Below are 13,846 nucleotides of genomic sequence, written 5' to 3' on the forward strand. Positions count from 1 at the left end.
CTTCTCAAAAGACCTGTCAAATTATCTTTGTATAAAAAAATTGTGAAAATCTTTTTCACAATTTTACAGAGCATCCATTCGAATGCAGCAATTCATTAGCCTTCCTGTACATTTATAACTGCCAACTCAAAAGCTGGTGATCGATGCATCTTTCATTTCTTTAGTGATAGGTAACACTTCTTTCATTTCTTTAATCCTTTGTGACCCTGAAGCTTTGCTATTTCTTTTTTCGCAGGTTTTGCTATCGTAATTCCCTTTCATGTAGAAAAGAAAAAAAAACGCTTGCTGGTAACTTGAATCGAAAAGTTTATAGTTATTCCATGTCCTCTCAATCATTTGTGGTCAGTCTGTGAGACTGTGAGCAATGAATAAGTTAGAACTAACATGCCCATGAAACACTTTTTTGCACATTCACACAACTCATAAGGTGCACATGAACACAAGACTAAGTGAACACAGTTTAATTTTCAGGATTACATTTATTTTCTACCCTTTGTTGGTAGCTAAATCCATGAAAGAAGTCTAAATTTATCTCTGTAAAACAGAACAAACAGCGGTGACTGGTTTTTGGTGACTCAGTACACCATGTTCCATTCCTTTTCCACTTTGATATAATTTTTAATACTTGCGTCCAACATATTCTTTTGGCAAAAGCAATTCATTTTCATTTACATAGAATGATACAACAGAGAGAAAAATCATTTGTCACACTTCTCAGGACCAACTGTTCGAATGAACTATCCAATTAATCCAGTGCCTTAGATCAGTCCCCTATAGCTGTGTGACAAAAACAGAAGTTGCTGGAAAAGCTCAGCAGGTCTGGCTGTGAAGAGAAATCAAAGTTAACACTTCAGGTCTGGTGACCCTTCCTCTGAACTGATGATAGCTAGGAAAATGTTGGCTTATATGCAGAAGATAAGGTGGAGGGAGGAGGTAAGGAGTGAATGACAGTGAAGTTAATGTTGGTGGATAAAAATAAGATTGGAATGGAAATTCCATCAGAGAGAGGAACAGAACTTCTTCTAGCTTGGCATTCACTGTCTAGATGCTGCCAGACTGGCTGAGCTTTTCCATCAATTTCTGCTTTTGTTTCTGATTTACAGCATCTGCAATTCTTTTGGTTTTTATTCCCTGTAGCTTTGTAATTTTTTCCCTACAATTATTGATCCAATCTTTAAAATAAAAGCCTTTAAATGCCCTTTGCAGAACTACTCAGAGTATCTGCAGAAACAGCAGCAACAAAGGCAGCAACATCTGCACCTTGCAACCTGGAGACTGCAACATCATAAACTGATTTCTGATCAATCCATAGAATGGAAAAATAAACTCAAGATTGCAAGGAACTAAATTTTTGACTGGCTTTGGGAGAATTCTGCATCAATTCTGCTAAACTATACCTGCCATTGAATCCCACTCGTGTACATTTTAGGAGGGGAGATATATTTTTGATTATCCCTGCAATATATGCTTTCTTTCAAGATGAGGCACACACATGAATTACTGGTTATTCTTTGTTTATAACTTGTAAATCTGCACTATTCTGTTGGACTGTATTTTCAATGTGTATTTTGTTTTGTGAGTGAGTGTCATAGAGTCATAGATTCCTACAGCACAGAGACAAGCCCTTTGGCCCAAACTGGTCCATTCCAATGAAATTCTCCATGTATGCTAACTCCATTTCCTGCAATTGGCCACATCCTTCTAAACCTTTCCTATCCATGTATTTGTCAAAATGCCTTTTAAGTATAAAGTGAGTGCAATAGTGTTAGGTTTTGAGGATGAGCTCATGAATAAGTAACCCTCTTTATTTAATCTCTCAAAAACTTGCTGATGGCTGAGTATATTTGCTCAGTACTCAAGAGTTAAGAAATACACATACTTTCCTTGTCAAGAATTCAGATAGTAAGAGACAGGGACAGGGGTTTCCACTCTTCTTCTCATATCTATCTGTAACCAAATTATTAATGCAATGAACTTTCTTCACTCTACAACCTCATCCTAAGTTGTAAAATTCACCAAATACAGTTCAATGATTAATTCTTTTGTCTGTTCTTTTGTTAATAGAATGTTTGCCAGACTCTTTGGTGCTCAGTGAATGGCTCTTGCCGCTCGAAGCTGGATGCTGCAGCTGATGGGACCAGTTGTGGAGAGAAGAAGGTGTGTAGTGGGTCTCCCTTACAACAGGCTATTGAAATAAATCAAATGTCCTTCTGATAATTTACATGCAGCAAAATTTGCAACTGTTTCAGCCAAGAGGTGACTTTTTATTTGCAATAATCCACTAATTTCATCTATTTTTCCTCAATTCTGATGAAGGGTCATTGACTTGAAATGTTACTCTGAAGTATGATTATTTCCAGATTTTTAAACTTTAATTCAGATTGATGACATCTGCAGTATTTTGCTTTGCATCATTCTTAGGTTTTTTAAAAGAATTATTTTACAAGGCATACTCTGAATCAATGTCATTGCTATGTGGTCTCTTTAGTGCACAGAGTAATTGTGATGGAAGGCATGGTCCAATGTGCACAGGGACAGTAGGTTGGTTGGACTGATTCATTTTGACAGGAAATATGGATCAGAAATTTCAAATGATGGCCCAAGAGCAACTAGGATCAGGTGATAGAAAAACTTGTTTCATGAATGCAATGTCAAGCATGTGATGGAAACAGGTTCACATTAAGCATTGAAAAATGAATTGGACCGTTCTCGGAAAATAAAAACAGCATGATTGAAGGGAAAAGAAGAGAATGATATTAAGTGAAATATTAGGGCAGCATGGTGGCACAGTGGTTAGCACTGCTGCCTCACAGCACCAGAGACCTGGGTTCAATTCTCACCCGGGGCAACTGTCTGTGTGCAGTTTGCACATTCTCCCTGTGTCTGCGTGGGTTTCCTCCGGGTGCTCCGGTTTCCTCCCACAATCCAAAAGATGTGCAGGTTAGTTGAATTGGCCATGCTAAATTGCCTGTAGTGTTAGGTGTAGGGGAACGGGTCTGGGTGGGTCGGTGTGGACTTGTTGGGCTGAAGGGCCTGTTTCCACACTGTAGGGAATCTAATCTAATCAGGGAACTCTTAATTGGAGAGAGAGTGCACACACGGCAGATGCAGTTTTCCATTTTTCTGCCTAAGTTTGGAGAAAGCGTAATAAGTGATGACGAACAAGCCATCTGCATCATCAAGATAATTTGACTTATCACACACAGTTGCCTTGTGAGATCAGAGGTTTAAGAGAGTTTCTCAACCTATTGCAGCCTTTAACTCAAGAAATCCTAGGCTGCCAGTCAAACTGAAGCTGTCATCTTCTGCATTCTAATGACGGTCAGTAGGTGCCTACACTTTGGAGGAGCAGGCAGTGAGAGGATTCTTATTTTTTCTTGTCTGAGGGTGGGGTGTCAGAACCAAGGAAAGGAACATTGCGGTCAGAGGCTACCATTCCAACCAGTCATGCCTCCAGTTGCCCTCAGGTTGGGATATTGGAGGCCAATCTCCACAGTACAATAGGCAGGTTGCTGTGGTCTTCCAGTCAGGAAATTAGCCACATTTTCTCCTTGCTGGAAAGGCAGGTGTTCTGATTGAGGCCCTTAAGTGACCATTAATTGAACACTCAGGGGCTTTAATTGGTGGCAAGTCAAGAAAGTCCCCAGTGGACCTTCTCATGCAGAATGTAATTGGTAAGGTGGCAAGAGAGCGAGTGTCTCACTAGTGCCAACTTACCCAATATTTCCCTTTCTACCACCCAATTCACCACCTCCAATGATGCGAAGATCACACCCGATGGGCTGAATGGCTGAAAGTCAGGGGAACAAAGAAAACACATTAGCAATAGATTCACTGGTATTTCAAAATAGTTTTTGTTTGTGTTCCAACAAAGCAGTGATGATGAAGAGAATGGTCACAACTTAGTTGGCCACAAATTAATTTGCATCTCATTGGTGTTTGAAAAGTGGAGCATATTTCACCTACAGAGAATTGGCATTGTTCCATTCTATTGACTCACATTTCTTTTGTAATAACCAACTGTTTTTGAGTCTTCCTATGATAATCACATTCTGCATTCAGTTTCATTCAAATCGAATGGCAGTTGGTTCATGGAATATCAACAAAATGATTGCAGTGAAACTTTAATTATTAGCAGTTATTAGGGAATTATTTATTTATCATAGAGTCGTAGAAATATACAACATGGAAACAGACCCTTCGATCCAACCTGTCCATGCCAACCACACATCCCAACCCAATCTAGTCCCACCTGCCAACACCAGGCCCATATCCCTCCAAACCCTTCCTATTCATATACCCATCCAAATGCCTTTTAGAAGTTGCAGTTGTACCAGCTTCCACCACTTCCTCTGGCAGCTCATTCCATTCACATACCACTCTCTGCATGAAAAAGTTGCCCCTTAGGTCTCTTTTATATCTTTCCCGCCTCATGCTAAATCTATGCCCTCCAGTTTTGGACTCCCCCACCCCAGAGAAAAGACTTTGTCTATTTACCCTATCCATGCCTCTCATAATTTTGTAAACCTCTACAAGGTCACTCCTCAGCCTCCGGCGCTCCAGGGAAAACAGCCCCAGCCTGTTCAGCCTCTCCCTGTAGCTCCAATCCTCCAACCCTGGCAACATCCTTATAAATCATTTCTGAACCCTTTCAAGTTTCACAACATCTTTCTGATAGGAAGGAGACCAGAATTGCATGAAATATTCCAACAGTGGCCTAACCAATGTCCTGTACAGTCGCAACATGACCTCCCAACTCCTGTACTCAATACTCTGACCAATAAAGGAAAGCATACCAAACGTCTTCTTCACTATCCTATCTACCTGCGACTCCACTTTCAAGGAGCTATGAACCTGCACTCTGAGGTCTCTTTGTTCAGCAACACTCCTTAGGACCTTACCATTAAGTGTATAAGTCCTGCTAAGATTTGCTTTCCCAAAATGCAGCACCTCGTATTTATCTGAATCAAACTCCATCTGCCACTTCTCAGCCCATTGGCCCATCTGATCACAATCCTGTTGTAATCTGAGGTAATCTTCTTCGCTGTCCAATACACCTCCAATTTTGCTGTCATCTGCAAACTTACTAACTGTACCTCTTATGCTCGCATCCAAATCATTTATGTATATGACAAAAAGTAGAGGACCCAGCACCGATCCTTGTGGCACTCCACTGGTCACAGGTCTCCAGTCTGAAAAACAACCCTCCACCACCACCCTCTGTCTTCTACCTTTGAACCAGTTCTGTATCCAAATGGATAGTTCTCCCTGTATTCCGTGAGATCTAACCTTGCTAACCAGTCTCTCCTGGGGAACCTTGTCGAACTGAAATCCACATAGATCACATCTACTGCTCTGCCCTCATCAATCCTCCTTGTTACTTCTTTAAAAAACTCAGTCAAGTTTGTGAGACATGATTTCCCACACACAAAGCCATGTTGACTATCCCTAATTAGTCTTGTCTTTCCAAATACATGTACGTCCTGTCCCTCAGGATTCCCTCCAACAACCTGCCTACCACCAACGTCAGGCTCACTGGTCTATAGTTCCTTGGCTTGTCCTTAACACCCTTCTTAAACAGTGGCACCATTTTAGCCAACTTCTAGTCTTCTGGCACCTCACCTGTGATTATTGATGAAACAAATATCTCAGCAAGGGACCCAGCAATCACGTCTCTAGCTTCCCACAGAGTTCTATCGTACACCTGATGAGGTCCTGGGGATTTATCCACTTTTATGCATTTCTAGACATCCAGCACTTCCTCTTCTGTAATATGGTCATTTTTTAAGGTGTCACCATCTATTTCCCTTCATTCTATATCTTCCATATCCTTTTCCACATTAAATACTGATGCAAAATACTTATTTAGTATCTCCCCCATTTTCTGCATCTCCACACATAGGCCGCCTTGCTGATCTTTGAGGGACCCTATTCTCTCCCAAATTACCCTTTGGTCGATAATGTATTTGTAAAAACTCTTCGGATTCTCCTTAATTCTATTTGCCAAAGCTATCTCATGTCCCCTTTTAAGTATACTCTTAAGTCTCCTCTTAAGTATACTCCCACTGCATTTATACTCTAAGGATTAACTTGATCTATCCTGTCTATATCTGACATATGCTTCATTCTTTTTCTTAACCAAACCCTCATTTTCTTTAGTCAACTAGCATTCTCTATATCTACCAGCCTTTCCTTTCACCCTAACAGCAATATACTTTCTCTGGATTCTTGTTATCTCGTTTCTGAAGGCTTCCCTTTCTCCAGCTGTCCCTTTACCTGCAAACATCTGCCCTCAGTTAGCTTTTCTCTAATTTAGAACTTCAACTTTTAGATCTGGTCTATCCTTTTCCATCACTATTTTAAAACAAATTGAATTATGATCGCTGGCCCCAAAGTGCTCCCGCACTGACACCTCAGTCACCTGTCCTGCCTTATTTCCTAAGAGTGGGTCAAGTTTTGCACCTTCTCTAATAGGTACATCCACATACAGAATCAAAACGTGTTCTTGGAAACACTTAACAAATTCCTCTCCATCTAAACCCTTAACATTATGGCAGTCCCAGTCTATGTTTGGGAAGTTACAATCCCCTACCATAACCACCCTATTATTCTTACAGATAGACTAGATTAGATTCCCTACAGTGTGGAAACAGACCCTTCAGCACAACCAATCCACACCGACCTTCCGAAGAGTAACCCACCCAGACCCATTTCCTTCTGACCAATTCACCTAACACAATGGGCAATTTAGCATGCCCAATTCACCTAACCTGCACATCTTTGGACTGTGGGAGGAAACCGGAGCACCTGGAGGAAACCCACGCAGACACGGGGAGAATGTGCAAACTCCACACAGTTACCCAAGGCTAGGATCGAACACTGGGTCCCTAGCGCTGTGAGGCAGCAGTGCTAACCACTGAACCACCGTGCCGCCCTCAGTTGTCTCAGATAGCTGAGATCTCCTTACAAGTTGTTTCTCAATTTCCCTCTGACTATTAGGGGGTTTATAATACAATCCCAATAAGGTGATCATCCCTTTCTTATTTCTCAGTTCCACCCAAATAACTTCCCTGGATGTATTTCCAGCTGTAACTGCTATCCCTTATCAAAAACGCCACTCCCCCTCCTCTCTTGTCTCCTTTTCTATCCTTCCTGTAGCATTTGTATCCTGGGACATTAAGCTGCCAGTCCTGCCCATCCCTGAGCCATGTTTCTGTAATTGCTATGATATCCCAGTCCCCATGTTCCTAACCATGTCCTGAGTTCATCTGCCTTCCCTGTTAGGCCCCTTGCATTGAAATAAATGCAGTTTAATTTATTAGTCCTATCTCATCCCTGCCTGCCCTGACTGTTTTAGTTTGATCTCTTTCCTCACTATCTCCCTGGGTCCCACCTAACTAGTTTATTGTTCTACTCTTTCTACTTCTTAGATTCAGTTTTACTGAATTTTGTTTCGAGTTGGAAACTATAATGTTGGTGTCTCTTGTGGTTAATGCAGGGAATCTGTATTGACCTTATTTGAAGACAACCAGACTCTATTTTACAAATACAGAACAGGAATGGGCCACTATGTTCCTTGAGCTTGCTCCATCATTTGATTACATCTTGGCTGATCTGATTGTGGTTTTATCTTCGCTTTGCTGTCTACCCCACATACTGTTTCACTCGCTTTTGAATTGACAATCTAATTCAATCTTAGAACTATTCACTTGTCCTGCCTTCCATGTATTTGGAAAAATAAATTCACAGATGAATGACCCTCGCAGAGAAATCTCCAAATGTCTGTCTTAATTCAGTAATGCCTTGTTTTTAAACTGTCATCATTTTGTTCTCCTGCAAGAGCAAACTTCCCCTGAACATTCAACTTTTCAAGCCTCTTTAGAAGCTTTCATCCTTTCAGTAAGGTCACTGCTCATGCTTCTAAACTCCAACAGGGATGCAGGCCCAAACTACCAAATCTTTCCTGATAGAGAACTTCCTCATCACAAGAAACAGTTGAGTGAACCTCCAAACATGAGAGAGGCAGAAGAAACAGACTTTATATTCAGGCTGGCCTCGGTCATCTCATAGTGAGTACCCTATTAGAAAGGCTTATTTCCCACCTGGGAACCTGGTGATTAACATGACAGAGTGCATTATGGGATGCAGGAAAAGACATGGCAAGGAGTCCATTATCTTTGATAGGTCAGGGGAGTACATTTCCAGAATACATTTCTATACCAGAAGTTACAAATAGCAAAGTAGCTGCCTGCATGTGTCTTACAGTTATAAGCCAGGAAGCTTCTCCCAAAGGCCTGACTCTTTGTTAAGTAGTCATTTGATGACCGCTTAGGGTTCTCCTTCCACTACCACTCATATTATATCGGTGGGTGAGGGATGTCCATAAAATGTGTCATGGCCACCAGGTCAACCTTGATATTGTGGCTATAGATTAACCAAAATCACCAACATTCACCTACTGCTCTGAAACTCATGAGGAGATATTCTTAGGATTTATGGAAGACACTTACTGTAAGCATATCTGGTATTAATGTTCAGCACAATGAATACTCTTAACTTTGGTTTACTAAATTTAGGGATTACTAAATGCAGAGCATGAGTACAACAGTCTATCCAGTGGTTAGGTATTTGAAGAGAAATTGAGAATTTCTTATTATCTCGCAATAAATGTGTAATCAAAATTCAGTTATCAATAGAATCCTTAAAATGTTGGAATTTCTCAGATAGTCCTTGGCAAAGATTGAGATAGATTTAATACTTTTTCAAGGGAAGCATACATCTTTCTCTGAACCTTCTATATAGCTGTAACACTATATGTTGAATTCTGTTACCCTGGTGTATTAATATAAGGTTTAATTTGTCTGATTAGCAAGCAAAACAATGTTTTTCATTGAATCACAATACTTATGACAATAATAAATCAAATCAAATCAAATCATTACACTACTAGATCACTATTCTAGTTGGATCGAAGTTTCCAGACTTGAATAGAGTGCTAGGAGCTAAGTGAGTTGAAAGAAAATCTACAGTTGTTAGTGATTAACATTTAATCGTTACCTGAACGTTGCCGTTTATGTTGAAGAGCCTAAGCGTTCCAAGTATCCATTACAGAACAGTGATAGTCAATTAATTAAGGAAGTGAGCTTGAACTAATTTTGCTTAATTTCAAAGGAAGGAGGGTACTCCCTTGTTTGAACTTTTCACCCTGTAGGAACTGATTCTTTCTCTCACTCTTGAGTATACCATTCATAGGTACAGGAGAACAACTTATTGCAAACTAATGGTGAATAATTCTGTTTACTGCTCCTGAATCTCCAGTTTGTAGTAAAAGTCGGAAAATATGCTCAAGATATGGGAGGCTAGCTATCCACATGGAATGTCTATCCTGTGGGGAGTCATGAATATTTAATCTGACCCAGACAAGCGCATGTGCAAAAAGTGTCACTGGTTGCAGAAATGTGGCTTCCAGGTTTCAATATTCTGCCTGTGGCAGGAGTCTCTGTGGTACCTCAGAGTGCTATGCGAATACCATGCTTTGGGAGATGTTCCCACTGCAGAACAAAGGCATGCAAGCAGATTCAGGAATTGGTGATCGCAAGACAACCCAAGAGAACCAGGCACGTAGTATAAGAGTCTCCCCAGGCCATATTATTAACAAATTGATTTTCTATTCTGGACACTCGTGAGGACACCAGTTCCTCATAACAATGAAGCAAGAGCCAAGCCCATGGCACAGTAAGTGACTTGGATGTAGTGAGGGAACTGAGGAGTGTGGAAGAGCAATATTGATAGGAGATTCATTAGTTTGGGAAACTGACACACATTTCTGTGCTTTACACATTACTCCAGGATGGTTTGTTGGCTCTGTGCTGCCAGTGTTGAGCATGTCACAGAACATGGCTGAAGAACATCCTTCTGGGAGAGGGTGAGCAGCCAGAGTCATAATTTAACGTGAGCAAGTGCGAGGTCTTGCACTTTGGCAAAAAGAATATAGGAATGGACTACTTTCTAAATGGTGAGAAACTTAATAAAGCCAAAGCACAAAGGGATCTGGGAGTGCTAGTCGAGGATTCTCTAAAGGTAAACATGCAGGTTGAGTCTGTGATTAAGAAAGCGAATGCAATGTTGTCTCTTATCTCAAGAGGGTTGGAATATAAAAGCAGAGATGTACTACTAAGACTTTATAAAGCTCTGGTTAGGCCCCATTTGGAGTACTGTGTCCAGTTTTGGTCCCCACACCTCAGGAAGGACATACTGGCACTGGAACGTGTCCAGCGGAGATTCACACGGATGATCCCTGGAATGACAGGTCTAGCATATGAGGAACGGCTGAGGATACTGGGGTTGTATTCGTTGGAGTTTAGAAGATTAAGGGGAGATCTAATAGAGACGTACAAAATAATACATGGCTTTGAAAAGGTGGATGCTAGAAAATTGTTTCTGTTAGGCGAGGAGACTAGGACCCGTGGACACAGCCTTAGAATTAGAGGGGGTCATTTCAGAACGGAAATGCGGAGACATTTCTTCAGCCAGAGAGTGGTGGGCCTGTGGAATTCATTGCCACGGAGTGCAGTGGAAGCCGGGACGCTAAATGTCTTCAAGGCCGAGATTGATAGGTTCTTGTTGTCTAGAGGAATTAAGGGCTACGGGGAGAACGCTGGCAAGTGGAGCTGAAATGCGCATCAGCCATGATTGAATGGCGGAGTGGACTTGATGGGCCGAATGGCCTTACTTCCACTCCTATGTCTTATGGTCTTATGGTCTTATGCATTGCTACCAAGGATGTGGGTAGGAAAATGGATGTGGCCCTATGGGCAAATTTAGGGAATTAGAAAGAAAACCAGGAGGTAGGACTCAAAAACAGTAATCTCTGGATTACTCCCATTCTGAGCACAAATGAGTAAATAAAAATAAGGGATTAAATAGCTGACTGGAATCATGGTGTGCAGGAGGGAGAATTCCTGCGATACTGGCACTAGCTTCAGATAAATGGCATGTATAAGAACCAGAGTTACAGCTGTACTGGTTTCCTTAGCTGGGCATTGTTCTAGTGCTGTTGGAGAAAATTTAAACTAAATAGGAAGAGTCTTGAGAACCAGCAGAATATATCAAAGAAATACTGTGAGAGAGTGATATCACTTGACTATAGAATATTAGTTAGCAATGTTTAAGTGCTGTATTATTGAACAATTAATTAATAAGTAGTAAGTAGGTAGCAGATTTGGAATAATGGAAAAATTAAAACATTGCAAATCATGTTTATTTTATGAGAGAATCAAGCATAGTGAAGAAGATTGATCAATTATATGTAGAGATCACATGTAGAACTAGTCATTTGGATACATTACTGGCTCGAAGGTAGGAGATAGAGGCTTGTGGTGAAGGGTTGCATTTCGGACTGGAGGCCTGTGACCAGCAGTGTGCCACAAGGATCAGTGCTTGGTCCACAGCTTTTTGTCATTCATAGAAATGATTTGCTTATGAATATAGGAAGTATGGTTAGTAAGTTTGCAAATGACACCAAAGTTGGTGTTGTAATTGACAGTGAAGAAGGTACCTCAGAGTGCAACAGGACCTTGATTAGCTGGGCCAATGGGCCGAAGGGTGGCAGATGGAGCTTGATTTAGATAAATGTTGCAGTTTGGAAAGACAATCAGGGCAGGACTTGTACATTTAATGGTGAGGTCCTAGGAATGTTGCTGAACAAATAGACCTTGGAGTGCCGGTTCAGAATTCCCTGAAAGTGATAGACATGGTAGTGAAGAAGGTCTTTAGTACATTTGCCTGTATTGGTAAGTACATTGGGTGAAGCAGTTGGGAGGTCATGGTGAGGCTATACAAGTCATTGGTTAGGCCACTTCTGGAGTACTGCGTTCACTTTTAGGAAAAATGTTGTGAAACTTGAATGGGTGTGGAAAAGATTTACAAGGATGTTGCCAGGATTGGAGGGTTTGAACTATAGGGAGAGGCTGAGTAGCCTGGGGCTGTTTTCCCTGGAGCATCGGAGGCTGAGGGGTGACCTTATAGAAGTTTATAAAATCATGAGAGGCTATGATGAATAGCCAAGGTCTTTTCCCCAGGGTAGGGGAGTCCAGTACTAGAGGGCATTGATTTAAGGTGAGGGGGAAAGATTTAAGAGGAACTTAGGGGACAACTTTTCTCATGGAGAGGGTGGTGCGTGTATAAAATTAACTGCCAGAGGAAGTGGTGGAGGCTGGCACATTTACAACATTTAAAAGGCATCTGGATGGGTATATGAATAGGAAGAGTTTAGAGAAATATGAGCCAAATGCTGGTAATTGAGACTAGATTTATTTTGGATGTTTGGTTGGCATGAATGAGTTGGACTGAAGGGTCTGTTTCCAAGCTATACATCTCATGACTTTGAGACAGCTGTCTGAAAATATGATTTCATGGCTGTAGCAGAGGCATGGTCCCAAGGAAATGCAGGACTGGTTCCTTAAATAGTCCTGGATATAAGATCATAGAATCATTACAGTGTAGAAGCAGGCCATTCAGCCAATCAAGTCCACAGCGACCTGCTGAAGAGCAATCCATCCAGAAGCACCACTCTCTCACCATAGTACCTATAATCTGCCTTTCCCATGACTAATCCCCCTATCCTGCATGTCCCCAGACACAATGGGCAATTTAGCGTGGCCAATGTATTTAACCTGCACATCTTTGGATTGTGGGAAGAAGCCAGGTCATCCAGAGGAAACCCACAAAGACATAGAGAGAACATGCAAACTCCACACAGACAGTGGTCATGAGGATGAAATTGAAATTGGACCTCTGGCACTGTGAGGCAGCAGTGCTAACAACTGAGCCACTGTGCCACCTTGATGTTCAGGAAATATAAAAAAGGGAGAGTAGGAAGAAGTTGGCAGTATTAGCTAAGCATAGCATTGGAGAAAGAAATTGTCTGAGAGGATTCCAAGATAGAATCCATTTGGTGAGTGCTAAGTCACAGGAAGATGTAATTACATTGCTCAGTGTAGTCAGTGGACCACCAACTAATAAGAAGGATATCGAGGAATAAGTCTGCAACCAAATTCCAGAGATCTGCCAAAATTATACACTAGTTTTAATGATGGATTGTCCAGTGGCAGCCTGGGGTAGAAGTGTTGTAGAGGGAGAAGTTTTTGCAGACTTATGTGTCCAGCCCAGTGAAAAGGGAGGGACTGCTATACCTGGCTCATGGAAACAAGATGGGCCCAAGTAAGTTAAGGGTTGGAAAATGTGGCGCTGGAAAAAGCACATCAGGTGAGGCAGCATCTGTAGAACTGGAGAGTCGACGTTTCAGGCATTAGCCCTTTCCAGCACCACGCTTTTTGACTGTGACTCTCCAGCATCTGCAGTTCTCACTTTCAACAAGTAGATCAAGTGCCAATGGTGAAATATTTAAGAGGAGGTGATAATAATAGTATAATGCTTAGGATGCTGTGAAAAGCAACAATGAACAATGGAGAGTATGAATAACAAACTTGGACAGAGTTGATTTTAATAGTACAAGAAAAAACTTGAATCAAATAGAGAGAAGCCAAAGGTTGGCAGGAAGGCATATACCTGAACAAGGCACTGTCTTCCATAACGTAAAAGGTAGAGGAAACAAAACACAGAGTTTCCTGGATGAAAAGGGAGCTAGAAATTCAGATGAAGACTAAAAAGTGTGTTTATCACAGATGTCAGCTGGAAAATACAGTTGAGAACCAAAGTGATTTGTGTTTTCATTCGCTCATGGGATACGGATGTCCCTATCCTTTGTTGCCTGATTCTTAATTGCCCCCCTTGATAAAGTCTGTTGGCTTTAGGTACATGCATAATACCATTACACAGGGGGCTC

At 41.4% G+C, this 13,846-nt stretch overlaps 1 protein-coding gene across 4 annotated transcripts in view; it reads left to right on the forward strand.

The window, feature by feature from the left end:
• The window catches only part of LOC140479591 (A disintegrin and metalloproteinase with thrombospondin motifs 12-like), a 569,904-nt gene that overhangs the window by 283,365 nt on the left and 272,693 nt on the right, over window positions 1–13,846 (forward strand). For all 4 annotated transcript variants that reach the window (XM_072573412.1, XM_072573420.1, XM_072573430.1 and 1 more), the window contains one exon: window positions 2,065–2,157. In XM_072573412.1, the coding sequence (XP_072429513.1) occupies window positions 2,065–2,157 (93 nt within the window). The remainder of the gene's footprint in view (window positions 1–2,064; window positions 2,158–13,846) is intronic.

This window comes from Chiloscyllium punctatum, chromosome 1 (genome assembly GCF_047496795.1).
Source record: "Chiloscyllium punctatum isolate Juve2018m chromosome 1, sChiPun1.3, whole genome shotgun sequence".
NCBI lineage: Eukaryota > Metazoa > Chordata > Chondrichthyes > Orectolobiformes > Hemiscylliidae > Chiloscyllium > Chiloscyllium punctatum.